The sequence below is a fragment of the Pieris brassicae genome, chromosome 8 (assembly GCF_905147105.1).
Source record: "Pieris brassicae chromosome 8, ilPieBrab1.1, whole genome shotgun sequence".
NCBI lineage: Eukaryota > Metazoa > Arthropoda > Insecta > Lepidoptera > Pieridae > Pieris > Pieris brassicae.
In genome coordinates, this window is record NC_059672.1 from 14,765,843 (window position 1) to 14,787,239 (window position 21,397).

The window sequence follows — 21,397 nt, forward strand, 5'->3', positions numbered from 1 at the left end:
TCAGTTAGCTCCACTGCTGGAGGATCTGGTTCTAAAGTACATCAAATATTTATAATGTTTGTGCTTGAAGCACTGCAGTACACATCATTTTAATTTACGTGTTTGCATACGTTAACTATATCCAAGTAGAAAGCGGAAATACTTTATGGCCCGGAAATAAGTAGACCTGCATGAGAAGCGTTGAGAACTAGGAAATTAAGTAGAATTATATTTAAGCGAAATTCATTTAAATATGAAATTATAATGTGAAAAGCTGTTTTTATAACTGCATCTTTTTGGCTGCTTATTATATAATCGTCTTTAGTTTAGGAATGCTAATGTTCTAGAAAAAAATGTTACTCTTAGCACGAACTTACTTACTTATATATATACTTACTATAATATATTTATACTTTTGTCACGCAATAATAATGAAGCTACATAGCATAGATTTATAATGCAATTCGTATAAATTATTACACGTATTTTTAATCGAACTCAAGTTTTCGATACAAAAATCTAACTAAAATGTTCGATTTATGCATTAGTTCTATTATTCATAAAAATTAATCTAGTTTTACTGTTTGAAATAAAACTGTCTATTTTTAACATAGTAGATTGTATTTATAGCAATTTCGAACTGTATAGTAATTACATAATTCATTGCTTTTATTGAATCTCAAACAGAAATCTTGTTATATATAGAAGAAATATGGTAAACAAAGAAAAACGTAACAAAACATTTCCATAATTATTCAACAGGTAAACAATTATTAGGGAAATTGTTTATCGGGCCTATTTGGCCCTTTGCCAATATACTTGTGTCTGTAAAGCAAGTAAAGCAAACAGTATCAAACCTCTAAATTCTGTTCTGTTATTGAAAAGTTATTTACGATTACATAAATATTGCATTTTAAAACAGCTACGCAAATACGAGTCTGTTATGGTTATTTTAGAGTATCGTTGCAGAATATTATGCATTCTACGTGTTTTTGATAGTCAAATTGTAAGTGTCAAATATTATAGAGATACCTCGTTATCACATTTATTCTATTGTTAATTTGATTAACCTTTCTTATTCCTTTCTTGCATATTGTCAATTCGTTAAAAGTTTTATTATATTCCTCGCGTTGCAAGATAATTGACGATACGTAGAAGTAATCATTATGAATAAATACGCTTTTAAAATACAAAAAACACGTTTGTAGTTACTAATTACATAAATAAAATAAAGGTTTTCACAAGTAAAATTTCATTTCTATACAATTTTAACGTTTATTAAATTATTTTGCTTTAAAGGCCACGAAACGCTAGTCTATAAATAAATAAATTCTATATCGCGAAGCTCTTTCAAAAAATCTAATTGAGAAAATTAGAGTGGTAAATAAACTAATTAATAATGAAAGACTGTATCAATATAAATAATTTATTTTTTCTATTCAACGTTCTTCAGTTAATTGGAATTGATGTAGAAATACAGACGTTAAAGCTTAAGTGAAACGCTTACAGCAAATGCAAATTACATTAAAAATTGCCAACTAAAACTCATTACTGACAGACAGCTCAGTCGCAGCCGGCTAGTTCCCAACTAGATTTCAACGAGAAAATGGGATCAAGTTTTTCTTCTTTAATGAGGGTAACTCCTCATCAAGTTGCCGGCTCGACCCGGGATTGTATTGAGCGCCAAGTTTGACAATAAACACCATTTCCGGTTTCAAGTGAACGTCCACGTCGTGACGTTTGTATTCAACTTGATCTCAACTCTAACGCAATCCTATCGAAATGATAATACCAAGTTTTGCTATTCAAGTAAATATACCGAATGAAAGTTAGGGAAAATACGGGATTTAATTGTAGCTAACTTATGAGACAAATATTTTTGTGCATGTCTTATTATTATACGTAATTAATGTGTGCGCAGACGCAATCATTGCATAACTCTCATACTCCCACATGAAGAACGCATTCACAGTATAGCAAAACCAGCAATTGTGTACATCTTAGGCCACCAGCATCTTACCAAACCAACCAGTGGATTTATTAGTGGTGTGGTGGTTAGTGGTTGTAGGTTTTTGATCTTGAATTCGAAGGACACAAGATCTGCGAACATACTGACCATTCAACCATTGAAGCAGTTTTTTTTAAATGTTATAAAAAATAAAAATTCAAGACGTTTGGGTTTATTAGGATAAATTTGTATTCGCGTGTTTATAATGTATGTAACTTCATATAGATGCGTTTATTTACCACTGTAACAAATGTAACTTTCGAAATCTAATATTAATAAATGCGGTTTAAAGTCACTGAAGAACGTTATTGATATTATTTCCTCAATCTGGTATTATGAAGTTTATTGTGTTTGAACTTTCAGCATACACTTGTTGCAAAGCATACAATAATATTAGTTGCAAAAATTGCATTTTAAAATATTCCACCATCAATCATATGTATTTTTATAATTTAAATTTATTTGTCAGACTTATTTCTGAAAGCAGTTTTACTGAAGCCTAGTGTCTATTAATTGTTAGGGTGTTGATTTTTATAGCAGCATTTCACAGCCGTTTCTTTTTCATTAAAAAAAAATATATGGAAACCAAGCCTAAGACGTAATATTTAGACATTATTTTTATATGTTCTGCTAATTATATTAGTGCGCCAATAACAAGGCGCCTACTAAAGGAAAACTAATGATCACGAAATAAAAACAGCTCTGGCCTAAAAGGTGCACTAAAGTACTACTCTTTTTTAGCTTTGTATCTGCTGATTTTTTAGCTTTTTTTACCCTCAAATCTTGAAACGCATTAAATAAAATTGAGCACTTTTTATATTTAATTACAGGTAGTTATACTTCAATAAATTTTAATTCTTTGCTATCCTAAAAAAACAATAAATCAATGGCGCTACAACCATTTTAGATCTGGTCCTCAGATTTCTGTATCTGTTTCATGATCATTTGTTAATCGAATAGGCAAGTAGGTTATCAGCCTTCTGTGCCTGACGCACGCCGTCGACTTTTTGGATCTAAGGCAAGCCGGTATCTTCACGATGTTTTCCTACACCGTTCGAGCTAATGTTAAATGCGTACATAGAAAGAAAATCCATTGGTGCACAGCCGGGGATCGAACCTATGACCTCAGGGACGAGAGTCGCACGCTGAAGCCACTAGGCCAACACTGCTCTAACAACACTTTTCCCTTCTAAGTTTTCTTAAAAACTTGCTACACAGCCATCCGCCTATTACAATTTTATTATAAAGATAAACGAAAGTGCAGGACACTTTCATAATAATTTAAAATTTCATTGTGTTAGCTCGGGATTTTGTAAAACATTGTGAACAAAGTACGGTACTTGAATAAATTTTTTGTTTGACTCGACAATTTTCTGTGTATACTTCGGTAGCGCGAAAACTTTGTAACACATTGTTCTAATAGTTGTTTACGCATTTCAATGTTACACAACGTTGACAAATGAATTGCAACAATTCTACGGGGCCTTAGTTTGAAAGGTACGTAAGTAGTAGTAGTCGAGGTGTTTTTTTTTGTTAATAAGAGAGTGATGTGACCATGGACACACAGATTGAAGGCTCGAAAGTCGGTTTGCGGCCTCATATATGAAGTAGTAATCACAGCTTACATTTAAACATACAATAAATAAACAAGGCCAATTCTATTCTTAAAATGATATAGATATATAATTTAAAGGCAAAAATTGGCAGTTATTCCATCTGGAATACTGTCCTATCAAAATATTTATTTTAACAAAATGAGCTTTAATTTATTAATTTACTCGGCCTGAAGGTAAAATCCTTAATGAAATTAATAGAAAATATTTGAACATTCCGCTCGAACTTATATGGTTAATTTGTGGAATTTATATGGTTTTCTGAAAGGTGTATTAATCATGCAAAAATAATATTCACAATTTGCTATACCTTAGTATAATATTTTTATTAGTATTTGAAATGAATTACACAAGCCGGCACAATTTGACAGATAGATGAACATAGTTATAATATAATTTTATAAATAAAGGACTTATAATTGCAAGGTTAAGGTTGGTTCTATTAAATGAAGCAGAGTAGTACAGCAGAGTAGTGAGCCGTACACTTTCTTGATCACAGCGACCGGTGCACGTGGAACACATTCCATACATGATTTGGATGTGGCTGTGTGACTCAGGCAAATCAAGAGAATCCACAACTTTGTATCTCGCATGGGCAACTCTATTTACTCTATTTATTGACATTGAAGGGGCTTTTGACAAAACAAATTCTAGCATAAGCTAAGCACTTGAATCATCTGGAGTACCATCAACTCTTACAGAATGGATCAACAAAATGTTAAACAACGAGCTCTACAGTTCACCGTGAATCCTACTACACGAGGTATCATCAGCAGAGGTTGCCCATAAGGTGGTATCCTTTCACCGCTATTGTGGAATCCAGTAATTAACTAGCTCATTAAAGAACTCAACGCTAGCAATCTCTACACAGTAGGGTATGCGGCTGTCATAGCTATCTTAGGGGAGCATTGAAAGCACCTTACGTGATCTCATGAGAAGGGCTTACAGAGTGTTGGTGCAATGAGCACAGCACGATCTGTCAACCCATCAAAAATAGAATTAGTATTCAGAACCGAAGAGTTTTGGACCGTACAGACTGCCAAAACTCAACGCTAGTTAAGCGTAAACCCAAGGAACAAATCAAGTAGGTGTAATTGATATAGTGTATAGATAGTGATGCAACGATCGCTATTTATCAATGAAAAAAGATGCTAGACGTTAAATTGAGTTTATCGTTAAGATAACTTTATGGGTTTACACTGTCGTAATTTGGCCAATGTCAACCTTCTTGAGCCCTGGTTTGGTGGCCGAGAACGGAAGTCAAAGCGGCAAACACGAAACTAGCTAGTGGTTGCATGAAAACAACGCCAACTGCAGCAATGGGGATATCCCTGCTAATTATACTCCTAGACCTACAGATACAGCAGAAGGCAGTATCATCCTCTCATAGCCACGCTATCTGTTAGGATCGTTAATCAACAGAAATACCATGTACAAATGTTAGAAGAGGACCATGATTAATTGACCCTGAATGAGCTACGTGTCTCCGGCGTTGACATATTCACTCTTGATCTCAACATCAACATACACCTATCTCTAGGCACACATAGCTTGATTTTCTAATGTGAATGTGTCGCTCTAAGTAAAGCAGCCAGAACCGTGCAGCGGCTAGGATTAAATTACTTTTGTATTATGTGCGTCTGTGCTGATGGCGTAATTAACTAAAAAGACAAACAGCAATCTGATATTGGAGTGTCACAATGCACTGGAGGCAATAACCCCACTGGGTTACTCTCGGCGGTCTCTCGGCAATGATGCAGCCAACGAACTTGCAAAGAGACGCTCCCAAATTATGCCTGCTGGCCCATATCTACTCCTTGGCTGACCCTTCTCGCAAGTGCGAACCTAGATCTGCAAAACTCCAACATCAACGATGGTTGCCAGACAGCTTTCAGACAGTCCAAAATGGCTATGCCAGCAGTTAACGTGTTAATGACAAGCGACTTCTAAACCTAAACACCAAATTAATCTCAAAATAATCATAACGGGACATTATCTCCTAAATAAACATATTATTGTCTTATGCGCGACATACAGCCCCATGTGCAGAGGCTGTTTCAGTGCAGTGGAATCAGCCACTTAGCCACAGGATTAATTCCTGTAATGCCAACCGGTGGCTAAGTGGCTAAACAACGTGCAGAAATCTTCGGAACAGTGAGGTCGCTCCGTGAAGCCTGTGAAGTGCCCAGGAAATTTCTGTGCTTCAAGTGCCTAGGAGGCTTCTGATTTAGGCTGGCTGAGCCTGCCAGTACTTTACGCACAACAGACAAGTAAGTCTAAGTCCACAAACCATATCATACATACGACTTCCGTAAATAAAGAAATCTATATATGTATTATTAATATCTTATATTTCTTTCTTATTATCTATTTTGTTTTTTTTTAATATTTGTGATTAATAGGGCACATTGTATATACTAAGATATAGCCTATTGCTAGATAACGCTAAGAAACATTACTCTGAATTTTATATAGAATTGAAGTATGCTGCAGATAAATGAATTTTCGTTCTCCCAAGTCAAGAATTCTCACCACGTCGACGAACGAAATCTTATGGATATTTCATTTTAAATTAAATTTTCTATTTTATTCATTTTAGTATAATTAGTGTAGATACACGAGAAAAACATAGCAGCAAACAAGGTGTTCTTAACAATTATTATGACACAAATTTAAATCTTAGTTCTTATAAACTACGAAGTTAGTTAAGTTTTCTTTTAAATATATACTTTAATGCCTATGGTATAACCATTGACCTAATGGTCAATTAAAACGTTTTACTGACATTAGTTTCAATAAAATGGCGTTAGTTACGCCTAAATGTAAATCTAATACAACGTCAGAATATTTATTTATAGTTAAGTTTTATAAATGAAAATTGAAAAAAAAATCTACAATTACTAAGTTACTACTTGTAGACATTTTTATATATGTTTTGTTGTTTTAATTCCTAAAATTCGAATATTTCTTGGCAGTTCTTTTTGTAGATTCTTCACCCTTGACTTGATAACTGGCAGTAAATGTAAATTAAAAATATTTTTTGTTGACATTAGTGTACGTTATGTACTATATGAAAAAAATATATTCTGGTTTGGTTTTAATAATTTATTTGACTTTCATTATTGATAACACGTGTTCAGTAAAAACAGTTTACGGTTTTAATAGGCGACACTTATCAACATGTATACAAATGTTTTAAAATAATAAATGTAGTAAGAGACTAGTAAATAATAGTTAAAATTATTTAACGCGCTTGGATCGGTATTTTGATTTAAAACGTAAAACTTACATTAACATTGATACTATAATCAGTTTAAACAATATGTATGAAGACTCAAGCCCTCAATCATGATCAGTATAGTGTACTAATAGTAGATATGTAACGAACGATACTATGCGATTTAGCTATACAAATGAATAACTTTAAGTTATTTTAAGAACGCATACTAAAATACTTATACTCAATTAATTATGACCTCTTAACGCTGTCTGAGATTTCCAAAAACTAAATCTTAATACCCATTTCAAATTAACATCCAGCAAAAGTTGAATCACATAGATTTAAATCAAACTTCACTTCCGGCTTCCTCTGATTTCACAGCGGGCTTTTCGCCTTTTTTCCTTGAGCCGACCATAATGTACACATACAGAATTCGGCAGAATAAATGGAATACAATTTTCAAACCATACCAAACTTTTTTAACGTTTCCTCTCTGTTTTAGTCATTAATAATGGGGATATTAGTCGTTTTCTATATAGACACGTAATCAGCCTTTGCTAAACACAATGTTAATTTCTCGACCGCTCATTTTCTTATAGACTACACTGTATAATATAAAAGAAGTGTAAATGTACGTCTAAACCTTACGACCACGACATTACTTAAAGTTCTACATTCCGCATGTAGGGTAGAGGGCATCCAGCGTACAACACCAAGCTGATAAGTATTGGGCGGCTCTTTTGACTTCACTCCAGGTCATTTCAGCTTCATTGCCTTTAATCCTGCTTCGCTGCCAGGTCTGTTTTGGGCTGCCACTTTTTCTTAGTCCATATAATTACAGTATATAGACTAATTTAAAGCTTTAACCGACACCACCGAATATGTTGCGTAGGCAATTTTTTCTTGTGTTTAAAATACATAAGAGTTATTTTTTATGATAAATTATATTTATTTACATTCATTTGTAAAAGCAACTTAAATTTAGTAGTTAAGAGCACTTAGAACTAATTATGTATCAGTGATATAACAAAAATACGATTGACCTGGATATAGGCCAAATGTTCGAATGGCCATGACGTATTCAGACCACCTGTTTGGTATATGTATGCTGAGCGCTGCATATGCATGATAGGCATTTAGTTTGAATAGTGAAAAAGCATTGCTAGATAAAAATACTATAAAATCCCTGCCCCTATTTCCCTGACACACTTTTTAAATACGCTGTTTGCTTAAAAAGATGAGTTGATTCTAAATGGAAATATGATATTGAAAGCTTTGAAATAGGACATGTTGTTGTCCGTGGCTTGGTCTGACTAAATGAAATTTGTTAAATTTTGTGCCAATTTTTTCACTCCATTTCACATTCGAGAATTCACTAATCACCTAGTTCACTGCCGAGAAGGATTCGTTGTTGTTGTTGTCCTAATTTTTGATGATCTGTTCCCCTTCTATATAACTTCGCTATTAGTAGCGACAGCAATGCTAAAACCGGAGTTTTTGGGTTCGTTCGGAAGCAAAACTCATTATTCATATCGGATTCGTTGTCAGTATTGGAACTTAAAGAGGAAGGGCTCTGGTATGATTGGCCTGGTTTTGAAACAATACGGCAATGTGAATTATCAAAAAATATATTACTTGATTAATTCCATTTATTTAATAAATTCAACGATCACGTGTACAAACGCGCCGTATATTTCTCTTCTCATATATTTTTCGTCTAAAAAGCAAATATTAATATAACTCTACCGATTCTATTGTTCTTATTAGGCCGTGTACGTCACTTAGGAGATTATATGTATATACGTAGTATGAACTATTCAATTGCAGAATTGAAAATGGTTACTTGGTAACATTTTCAAGCATTTATTAGCAAGATCGCCGTGTGTGACAATTATAATAATTATTTATGTAAATTACTAATAAATAATTGTAAATACTATATATTTGATTGTTATGATTACTAATCAAAACTTATTTCCTATTTACATTATTGTCGTTATTATTTTTTGAAATGAAACTTCTTTATCGGCGTTGGAAAAAAATTACCGTCACATTTTTTCTTGTGTTAAAAAAACAACAATTATATAACAACGAAAACAATGAAAGCAATAATTCAATTACAGTTAATGAAATTCTAATAATCTTAGCAGGTAAAATAAAACAATTGTATTCTTTGTATTCATGTCTATGATATTACAAGCCTTCTGTTAAACTTTTATCTAATGTAACTTTATTTAACCAATTTCTGTAAAGTTGTATACAGTAGAATATTTTTCGAAAAATAAGGTCATAAAGAAGTTTCACTTCACGTGTACTAGTTGTGCGTGTACTAGTATACAACTAGTACACGCACAAATTTTTTCTTCTAAATAACGTTCATTGCAGTAAATGTATAAACTAATAAGGTAAAGTTCATCGCACATAATATAAATATAACATTCTAATAAGTCTTATAAGTCAACTGGTGAGCATTCAGATGTTTCTGTCCACCGTATGAACAGTTCAAAAAAATATGTATGTTATTAATATCTTGAATGTCGTGAAATTTGCTACCCGTACCACAATTTGTGTGAGTTAAATTAGTTTGTACGCATTACGTGCGACCCATAGCAATGTATCATACGTAACAACAACGTAACACGTGTCAAAGCAAGACTGTTTGGCTGCTCTCCTGGCCAAGATCGCATCGACCGGTTCCAATGACCCAGTCTGCATCTGTTCTCTGTAATACATACATTATAAACTTAAAACGTAATGTTCAAAGTGAGCACGTTTGAAATAAAGTTGTAATGTGACGGCTGCGGACTCTTATATTTCCGTTAGATTTCGTTTCCGCTCTGCAGAAAATCTCATCATAAAAATGCAGGGCAAGTATTGTTATATACTTTTAACTCCAAACTATTTGCCCGGACTTCTGAAGCCGTATTTGCTTAGTATCGTAAATGTGAACTTTGAATTTTCTGTTTCAGGAATTCTACTTATAGTACTAACGCTTTATGGTTTTAGCGATGGAGCATTGCGGAATTTCATTTTGTTAAAAAAGCATTTGGCTATTGGTAAGCGATATTTTATTAAATATTCATTGTACTGTAAAAAAATGTATATATATACTAGTGGACCCGACAGACGTTGTCCTGTCTTAACTATGAATATTAGTATCGAATAACTAAAAAATATTTCAGAAACAAAGTGTTTTTTATTCTTATGCTTTATGATAAACAACATTATTTGTTTGTTTTTCTGGCGCGTATATAAATAGTTTTTTTTCCGACACGGGAACAGGCGACATATAACTGGCCATGGATGGATTTTCAAGATTAATGCCACAAACAATTAGCGACAGTAATTATTTAATATGTATTTTATCAATATAATAACTCCGATAGAAGCATTTGTTTTAAGCGATATTCATTTACATCCTCGTTAACTATATTTTCAGCACGCATTCTCTCAATGTTATATCAAACGCCATAAGGTTATATGAAAAAGTTTGAATTGTAAAAGCGCTATGAACAAAAAAAAAATTCATATCGCAACAAAAGGTTGATCATGATTACTTAATATGGTGGTTAAGTATTCTTAAATTTTTTAATTTCCCGTTAAATTTTTTTAGTTTTTTCTTTCATAAGAAACTTCTCCTGACAATAACAAATACAACTAAAAAAGAATTAGCAAAATCGGTCCAGCCTTTCACACGTGATGCCGTGACCAAGGGAAATAGGGATTCATTTTTATATATATAGATTTACATGGATCAATATGATACGTGACACATTGGCTATTTCGCACTGTCAACCTTACTCCTTACCTCTTGAAATCAGACGTGCTCAGTCTTCAAATTCATTGAAGTATATTCTTAAGTATTTCTTTTCTGTCTCGTAAGCTTTTAGATTTTATTGTTATTATTTTATTCTAGTGTTAAAAGTAATTGTATGTTTTCGTTAATCTAGTTAAGTACATCAGATACTTTACCCACAGTAGATATTTCTTTTTTTATTTATCCATGCTATTGTTGCCTGTGAGAAATGACTTAATAGCAATGACTTAAAGTACTCACTTTTTCATATGGATGTTTAAAGTAACGAAGTGTAAGTAAATAAACAAAACTTCACCAAAACATTTGTTTTCAGAGCTCAAAAACAACACAAATTACTGTCTATTTTTTAAACTTAATTAAAGATTATTTTAAGGTGTTATTCTACCACCAAATACGGTAACAGAAGTGGCCTTCGAATCAGCTCTTGTTCGTGCCTCCATGGAAAGTAAGAAGTATAATTATGTAATGAATATACGGTACGCGCAGTATGGAGATAGTTTTGCAGCATCGAAGGCAGGTCAGAAGCTTTACAAAATACTAAAGACCAACATTGACCTCATACAAAGCTTTTTTAATCAAATATAGCCTACAATATGTCTGTCATATATCTAGATCGTCTAATAATTCTTATGCCGTAGTATTCCTAAAGAATGTTTTTAAATCAAAAGAGAGCTGTACCTATACAATATAAAGTCTACAAAAGTTAGTTAATCAATTTCGTGTCTTACAGCGTGTGATCTGCTCGCCAGTGGTGTGATTGCAATCTATGGACCTACTGATCCGTACTCGGCGGACGCCGTCCAGGCCCATTGTCGAGCAGCTGGAGTGCCGCACATACAAGTTAGCTTTTGTCTTAACTTTCAATAGCTTTTAGTACTAACGTAGTTTAAGTGGTTGCGTCTGGAAATATATTTAATAGAAGTTTCTCTTTATTAGATTAGATTTTCGTTTATCAAACATGCTACAGAACTGAACTGAAATAAAACACATTAATTATGTACAATGTGCAAAAATATGTCGGTTTAAAAAAAACAGCTGATCAATACTAACTTCAGTATATTAACGGTGTACTCCGGGAAATAAGAACCGCAGAAAGACAAATATGACATTCTAATATAAGTATTAAGTACAATTATGAACTTTGACATGGTCAAAGCGTTTGAACTCTTTATTTGTACTGTCTCATCTGATCCAGTAAAAGAATTCATTGGAAGCAAATCATAATGTCTTAAACCTAATCTATAATAAATCCCTTAAAATTAATTAAAGGCTAACAAGATTTCATACTTTGAAAGTAATGCGACACAAATACATGCATGTTAAAATAAAGCAATTAGATGTAATTTATAAAAATACATTTAATTTATTTAACACAGAAAATAGTGTTTCATTGACTAAAAGGCTATCGGTGAAAAACTTGCCAAGCCCGTTTACGTCGTATCATAAGAATTTGGCAATGGCTTACTGCGTCAAGTATGTAACATAGGCGTTTTAAATAATGATCTAAAAAAATATGGTAAAATCGTGATATGATAATATTCACAAATTTATAAAGTTTACATTACATGCCTATAATACCATAATTTGTATACAGCAACTAGCCAACTAGCGAACCAACAGAAGTTATCTTGTACACACGTCTTAAATACAAAAATAGTAATATAATTTTAATAGTAATAAAATCTAAACCATTTCAACACATACACACAAAATTTAGTTTAATTTCAAACACACGCAGAATATTTCTAAATAAACAAGACAAAAAAGTTAAGACTACGTTCTTGTTTGTTTGCAATTTTATAATTAAATTAGAGATTCATTTTTCTTGTTGTCCTATTAAAAAAATCAAAACAGATTAACGGATCACTTCAGTCAATTTATAAAACTATAACTATATATTTTCAGGCATCTTGGCGACCTCCACCAATAAGAGGCTTTGAAATACCCTCTCCGCCAGGCTTCAATTTATATCCCGAAGCCGTAGCTCTGTCAGAAGCAATGGCACAATTTGTAAAAGACAGTGACTGGAATACCTACACTTTTCTTTATGACGACGATGAAGGTAAGAGTTTGTATGAAATGATATTTTTAGTCTCAAGCAAACGTGGAGTAACATTACGTTTTGACGGGTTAAAATAAAATAATTAAGAGCCTTTATCTACATCTTTGCTCTACGAAATGAATGTGGAATGTACTTAATAGTGAAATTATATGACATGGAATTATGGTTTTTTATAACTTGTCTATGTTAGCCCTAATTGTGCTATTTGGTTTAACTGTCCCTGAATTGTTATTTTAGCAATGAAGAATACACAACACTAAGCGATCTCGGGCGTTTGTTCCCGGCCTAGCGGAAGTTTGATTAAGACCAATATTGTTTCAGGGCTAATTCGATTACAGGAAGTTCTTAAATACGCTCCTTCTACAGACAAGTGGCTGGTGAGAAGACTCAAGAGAGGGGAAGATAATAAACAACTGTTAAAATCACTTAAGGCCAGGGGACAAACTAGAGTGATTTTAGACTGCCCGTCTGATAGAGTACTTCAATATTTACGACAGGCGCACGATGTTAAATTCTTCGAAGATTACATGGTGAGAGTCAAATAGAATTCAACTAGACCATCAGATTTCTTAGGGATGAGAACCTTTGGCTTATGTGCTATGTGCGTAACTGAGCCACGGAGACGGATGGTCGATGATTAATAAATGTATCAAGTCATGTCAAAAAACAATGATTTTAGATTAAACAAGAGTACGTATGAGTAATTAATTCCTTCAAATGCGTTAAGTGCGCACAGAATCATTATGATTTTGAAAAGTGTTATACAAAGCTAAAGTATCTACAAAATAACTATATTATACACTAAAACTATTAAGGGTTCTACGATAAAAACCCGAACGTTGTATCGTTGAGAACGATTTGTATAAAGAGCGAAACATTTTTAATACCTATTTCATTAATTCTAATAACAAATACATTTTCAGAGTTACGTACTCATGTCTTTAGACGCTCATACATTGGACTTGCAAGAACTACGCCACGGACTTTCGAACGTTACATGTTTGAGGATTTTCGATCATTCAGACTCTAGAACTATTTCCTACCTAGCTGACTGGAATTCTAGAAATCCTAACAATATAAAACTTCCTAACGAAACTCACCAAATTACGGTAAGCTTATGAATTGTAGGTACAGTTGAATTTATTGTATGGTTTTTATTAATACGAGAATCAATAATTCACATTAAAAGCAAAAGACTTCTTTGTATGTATGACGTCAATACTTAACATAGTTTTATATAAGTTATAACAATACTAAAATAATGCGCAAACACACTTTTAATCATCATTTACGTTAAACAATAAATAGCAAATTAAACCCAAATATTACCAATTTAAATATCAGAACAAAATCTACTTAGAAACTGAACTGAAAACCCTTAATCATGTTAAAGTTACAGCTAACATATGTTTTATATGTCAAGAGTTTTGTTGCAGGTAGAGGCTGCTTTGGCGACTGACGTCGCGCTGTTAATAACAGATTCTGTAGAAAACGCGCCCGAAAACTTTGAAATTGAACCAGAGCCTCTCGAATGTGATTCCGATAAGAAATGGAAAATCGGGAGTGAGTTTAACGAATTACTATTGACGGTGAGTCTTAGGGCAAGATTCTGATTGGACATGGAGTGTTTGTTAGTGTAAACTATAGTAGTATGTTAATAACAAAATAGATCAATTAATGATCAACGTAAGTCCCCTAGATGGCCCTTCAAATGAACGTTTAATTTTATAATTATCCCAAATTTGTGATAAGGACTTTTATGTCGTGCTTAAGGTATCCTACCTCCATATCCAAATCCAAAGGTATATCTATGTTATTATCAACATACAGAAAATTATTATAAAATTTTGTTTAGAAAATCGTCGAGTTTCGCTGTGCAAGTGTAATTATTTATTAACATAAAATTTTATATGAAGCAGAATGAAGAATAAAAAGTTTTATTCACATAATAAGAAAATGATATTTAGATAAAAGAGAAAGTGCAGTGTTGGGGCACTAGGATTTCTAGTCTCTTCCATCAGACATATTAATGGTTAAACTACTACTCCACAATCAAAACACTTTCCGTTTTCGGTTGAGAAGATGTTGTTGAAGATTGTTAGTGAATGTATAAAGTATTCGGAAAGTAACGTTGGTGAAGATTTTGTTTTTAAACAAGTGGTTAAAGATGTATGTAAGGGCCTCTAAAGGAGAAAAAGCGTTGGGCGAAGAAAGTGTGTTTTTTCGTTAGCTTTTGCGTTGTATATGATCTGGTGTGTCAGTTTTTATTTACAAACAAGTCATTTTTTGTTCCAAGAAAACTATAAAGGTGCATTCAGGAATAGAAATATCAACTTTGTAATTATTTCGTTGTTTGTATATTAAAATTTGTACTAGGGTTGTATATAGTGCATAATTCTAGTACAATTCGACTTTACTGACTTCCAGCTTTATATTATGCAACGTATTTCGTACCGTTAACTCTACTCGTGTTGACGGTTTTAGCTCTCCTTAGGGATATTATCAGAGATATTGCAAAAATAAAGTGCAGGGAAAAATCGCAATAAACATCCATCTTCAATGTTTATATGTACAACCTTTGTAAACTACTTTTACATGTTTAGAAAGAAGTCTTATAATTTATTAATGCATAGAACCTTATTTAAAAGATATGTATGCCATAACTACAATTATGAATGATTTAATAAAGTAAAAATCCATCGAAAATAACAATTCACATTCAATCACAAATTAAATTGAAAAATAACGAGTATACATCGGTGTTGCACTCTTATAACTAAAATACTAATTTGTCTTTCTGTGTCACATTGTATTTACGCTGTCATTTAAAGAGACAGATGAGTATTTTATCCAAAACGTTGCAATTAGACTGATGTATTTTAGAAATAAATGGGAATGTTGTGATTTCAGAACGAAATAACAGGAATAACTGGCCAAATATCCTTAAACAATTCAACGGGAGACCGAACCAATTTCGATGTAGAAATAATGGAGCTGTCAAACAGTGGTTTTAATAAAATCGCAAAATGGCGTTCCGATACCGGATTCGTACATTTTCGAACTGCGAACGATGTCTCAGACCGTTTAGCTGAAATATGGCAAAACAAAACATTCAAAGTCGTGTCGAGGATTGGCGCGCCTTACCTCGTCGAAAAAGTGCCTGAAAAAGGAGAAACACTTACTGGAAATGATCGGTACGAGGGCTACTCAAAAGATTTGATACATGAGATATTGAAGGAAACATTGCATCTGAATTATGAGTTAGAGATTGTACCGGACAAAAGTTATGGATCGTACAATAAGGATACAAAGAAATGGGACGGACTTATTGGGCATTTGATAGAAAGGGTCAGTAATTGAGTTTTCTATTACTTTATGGTTTCGAACAAAATCTTATGAATATCAAGTTTTGAACATAAAGTTACGGAAATGAATAAATTTAAATAGGATACAATAATTACAATAACCCCGTGGCATTTTTTATTCATACGGCATAAAATAAATGATTTTTCCTTTTTTTCTACCATGCAATGGTAATGGTACACTTTAAAATAAAAAAAATAACCTAAAATTTTAATAATAATAATAATCTAGTGGAGCTATAACCCCATATGGGTTTCAACCATTTCTCTATTCATTTGTTTTTCTAATATGCAAGTAGGCAGTCAAACTTCTGACTGATACAGTCATGGTTTTGGTATTTGAGCCATGCTGATTTCCTCGCGATGTTTGTCTTCACCGTACAAGCGTGCGAATGTTAGATGGGTACATAAGAAGTAGGTAAAATGGTGTACATGATTTTTCCTTAAAAGGTCGGCAATGCACTCGCGAGACCTCTGGCATTGAGAGTGTCCATGGGCGCCGATATCACTTAACATCAGGGGAGCCTGCCCGTTTGCCCCCACTTCTATAATAAAAAAAACATCCGGGAGTTGAACCTACGCTGAAGCCACTAGACCAACGTTGTCTTAATCTAAGCTGTACATAACAAAAAAAAGTTTTTCTAATTCTATTTTTGAATCATTACATAATAATAATAATGCATAAAGTCTTACTAGTGTAAAACGGCATAGGAGTTTAGACTTTATGAAGATAGTCCATATACGCCAGGCATTAAATAAATCTTCCTCTGTTTCATTATTCATTATTTACAGGAAAAGTAAACTTCAAACGTGGCTTCCAAAATAAACATTTTTGTTTATTTACTTATTATACGGAAACAAAATTTATTTCGAGCCATCCACGCTAATGTTACTAATAATATAATAAATATAATGGTTAAGTATTTTTAACCGGACCAAGCTTTGAAATATTCCATGAAACATAGTGATTTTATTTATTTTATTATTATGTTAATTTTACAAGGCAAAAGCCGAAAATAAGTGCACAATTAAGAAACGAGTAGCACCTATCATACATAAAAGATATGTTATATAATTATATGTATAACTAGCAGACCAGACATATGTTGTTACTTACACGTCTCAAATACAAAAATGGAAAAAAATCGAATTGTCATTCTTGAATCCACTTGACAAACATTTTTTTTTAAAGGCACTCTAACGAAACACATAACAACACAATACATGCATATGCATCTATGACAAATGGGCAGTACATTTAAAGGGAAACATTACAATATTAAAAGAATAATACATTTAAATAAGATTTTTACAGAAGGCAGATTTGGCAATTTGCGATCTCACCATTACTTATGAGAGACGTTCAGCTGTGGACTTTACAACGCCGTTTATGACATTGGGGATCAGTATTCTGTATTCAAAGCCCAAACCGCCGGAACCCGAGCTATTCTCATTTCTAAAGCCTTTCTCAGTTGACGTTTGGATTTACATGGCCGCGGCTTTTCTAATGGTTTCGTTATTGCTCCATATTTTAGCCAGGTTCGTATGAGCTTGATACATGATACTTCCCGTTTAGGTAAGATTTACTTTTGGCCATTTCTATACATAAGGGGATAAAAAAAACTATTCACAGTCAAATTATCCTCTTTTGCTTCAGTATATTTATGAAAAATCTAATAATATTTTCAATATTGAAAAAAATTCTGTAGAGACAGAAATGGGAAATTTTACAGTATAAAATATAACCTGAATATAATGATTAATTAATTTAAAAAAATCGATAATTAAAAATAAAGATTTTTATACATTGTCAATCACGTGACACCTAACAGTCACACATTAGTACAGTCGCCGATAACATATAATACTAATTCTATTTTGGAACTTAATATCGAATGGTAATAACTATTTTACTGGCATGATAAGTCATAAGGACTGGTGCTACGCCTATTTTGCCTACTGGAGCGTTTTGGCGGGTTATTGAAATTATGAATGTTTAATTTGAAAATTTATTTATTTACTAACACTTCGTTACATTACAATATAAAAAAAATAACATAATTAAATCAAAAGGAGGGCAACTGGCGGCCTTATCGCTTTCGAGCGATCTCTTCCAGGCAACCACTGTGAGTAATGAAAAAAATTAATAAAAATGTATTAAACTACATAAGATAGGCAAGTAGTGCAAAAATGCATGCTATACACTGTGTATGTATTAAGACAAAACAAAACAGGAACAAAAAAAAACTAAACCAAAAAGATGATACATTAAAAATAGAAAGTAAAAAGACAAAAAGGTTATTGAAATTATGAATATTTAATTTGAAATTTTAAAGCCAATACTTATCAGAATTAAAAAAATATTTATTCGTTCCATTAATTTAACCAATTCCGAATTGGTTTTTTAATATTTTTATTATTATTGTCCAGTAGCTGATTATACTAAAGAAGTACAGAAATATTATTTTAGTAATTAATACTACTGTCTATACTCTGTATATAACGTAAACCACTCAATGTAGGTAGGCGTATCGACCTGGTTTGCGCAAATTAAGTTATTCCAGCGACGTTCAACTTGGCTAAATGAATTGCAGGCTCGCGCCAAATGATTGGGAGAACCCGCATCCATGTGATAAGTCTCCAGAGGAATTGGAGAATATTTGGCATATCAAGAATTCTTGCTGGCTCACCGTTGGATCGATTATGACACAAGGATCTGATATATTGCCAAAGTAATGCATTTTCAGCCATTTATCATCGCTCAGGCAATTTTATATAACATTTTATAACGGCATGTATTTTGACTTTGGTTGGTCATAGGTTCATACTTCGATTCCTTCACAAATAGAAGAATGTTACAATACAATGATGCAATAAATTCTTAGGGTAAGATTAGACATAGACATAGTCGACACAGAGTGTGACTTCTATGTCAAAGCAAATTTATTAAATTATTTTACATAACTCGACGGTTCATTTAATAGTTCTCACGTAGACCAATGTTGATTTCAATGAATGTTTAGAATAAAGAGTAATTCTTTATACTAAACATTCACAAGTATATTTATTATTTATGATTACATTTTTACTTTCTATCCTTTTTTTCGTAGAGGCTACTCAACTCGCTGGGTGTGCGGTATGTGGTGGTTTTTCGCTCTCATCATGTGCTCCTCTTACACTGCGAACTTAGCTGCATTTTTAACAAACGCCGCTATGGATGATTCTATTAAGAGCGCCGAAGATTTAGCTATGCAAACTAAAATTAAATTTGGCACCGTGGATGGCGGTTCCACCTCTAGCTTTTTTAAGGTACACAAAGCTTAAGAATATTATTATGATTATTTCAATATTAAGGTCAATTGAGATGGTATCGCAACATGTTTTCTAGCTGTTGTTTCCTGAATAAATTTAAATTTGCATTTAGAGGTCTAATGTGTCTACATACCAACGCATGTGGACAGCAATGGAATCAGCTCGACCGTCGGTGTTTGTGAAGAACAATGATGAAGGAGTGGAGAGAGTGAACAAGGGGAAGCGGCAATACGCTTTTCTCATGGAATCCACTGCCATCGAGTACCAGTTGGAGAGACACTGCGAACTTATGCAAGTTGGAGGTTTGCTTGACTCCAAAGGATATGGAATTGCAATGCCTTTCTGTAAGTATATGTATACTGGCGGGAATCAAAGATATTTCTGTATGCTACGTCAGTAATGAAGATGATAATGAACACAGGACAGGGAACGAAACTAATATTTATTTGTTTTTACTTACCAAAAACGTCCGAGCCTAAAAACGAATATGTTAAAACGTTGCGTTTGAGTATTGATGAATATTTAGGTAATAAAGTTAAAATTCGACATTGGACATATATATATATATATATATATATATATAAAATTTAACCGAATCTTTGAATTTTCAGTTTCATCCTATCGCACTGCAGTAGACAACGCTGTACTAAAATTAGCCGAAAGCGGTAAATTAGTGGAACTGAAAAATAGATGGTGGAAACCTCCAGAAGATGCACCTAAGAAGTGTGTTGTAAGTACTTAAGTTTCAAACTGTCGTTAACCTAGAAAACTTGTATCAAAATATATAGTTGGCACATTTTTAAAATAACAAACAAAGAATTTATGATATTCTATATAAGTGTTACGCGTGTTCTTATTAATGGGCTAACCATGTTAATTTTGAATACCAAAGGATTTTTTATTTATTTCTGACTTTCATCTAAATTTTTGACAGCTATGTTAGCCTGACTATGGGTGCTAATATATCCCTTTAAGTGCGTTCTTTGTAACGTAAAAATAAACTGGCAAATCTTAGAAAAATACCAATGCATAAATCTGTCTGCGCTACGCCACATTTAGAATATACAAGGAAGGAATGCTAGGACACACAGTCATTTAACTTTTATTAAGCTACAAATGATTATTTTTCTTAAATTATAGCTTGAGGAAACGACCGAAGAAGGTGCAAGTGCTGCGGAACTGGGTGTGGACAATGTAGGTGGAGTATTTGTTGTGCTGGGCATAGGCTGTGGCATGGCAGCTAGTATGGGTGCTTTAGAGTTTCTTTGGCACGTGAAAGATGTGGCGATCGAGCAGAAGGTAAGATTTACGCAGTCTTTAAGGACTTTAATATTTCAACAGAAATATACTAATAATAACAAAAACTAAGTATCTATAAGCTATCGAATATTGATATCTTAATTTTGTAAAAATAAGAAACCTATTACTATACATTTATTATTATATTACATATATATTTTAGATATTTTTATGATGAAGCGTTGTTATGCGTCTACTCTAAAGGTGTGTCAACCCCACCGCTGCGCCCAGCAGTGCACCGATCGCTTTTTCATTTTAATTGCGCAGTTAACACTTGCTGAAAGGAAAACGAATGAGAACTTCGTTATGCTGGCATGAATGGCCAAACAATAAAAAAACGTGTGTCTAAGCTGATCACCTACTTGATTATAAAGAAAAGCGTAATAAGAAAAAGAAAAGCGCTGCCAGTTTGTCATTACTAGTAACTAGCATAAACAAGTACAATCATTTATTTCATTTAGAAATCATTAACTGATATTACTGAATATATACTGAAGTTTGGAGTAAACAACTCTCGTACATTTCTTACAGATGACACAATCGGAGGCTTTTTGGGCGGAATTGGCTTTCGCGTTGAGTTTCTGGGAGACTGAGAAACCTGTAGAGCATTCAAGGCCGTCTTCGTCTGCATCAGGGGATATGGCTTCAAGAGCCTCATCGGTATTGAGATCAGCTGCCGATTTGTTTAACATCGATATGTTTAATAAACATTGAATAATTATTTA

General features: G+C 33.0%; 1 protein-coding gene across 1 annotated transcript; it reads left to right on the forward strand.

Moving 5' to 3' along the window:
- The first annotated feature begins 9,469 nt into the window (after nt 1–9,469).
- Nucleotides 9,470–21,397, forward strand: LOC123712698 (glutamate receptor ionotropic, kainate 2-like). The gene is made up of 16 exons (XM_045665909.1): nt 9,470–9,687; nt 9,790–9,876; nt 11,011–11,154; nt 11,368–11,477; nt 12,543–12,699; nt 13,021–13,229; nt 13,623–13,808; nt 14,136–14,288; nt 15,610–16,047; nt 17,377–17,600; nt 18,656–18,793; nt 19,172–19,370; nt 19,486–19,717; nt 19,985–20,103; nt 20,514–20,672; nt 21,204–21,397. Exons 1-16 carry the CDS (start codon nt 9,681–9,683, stop codon nt 21,384–21,386), a joined length of 2,745 nt encoding a protein of 914 aa, XP_045521865.1. The 5' UTR covers nt 9,470–9,680; the 3' UTR covers nt 21,387–21,397.

Bases quoted from the DNA above. Each gene is read 5' to 3' on its own strand.
- LOC123712698 (XM_045665909.1), top strand. The intron at 11,478-12,542 runs GTTAGCTTTTGT...ATATATTTTCAG, and splicing joins CTGGAGTGCCGCACATACAA to GCATCTTGGCGACCTCCACC. The intron at 16,048-17,376 runs GTCAGTAATTGA...AGATTTTTACAG, and splicing joins TTGGGCATTTGATAGAAAGG to AAGGCAGATTTGGCAATTTG.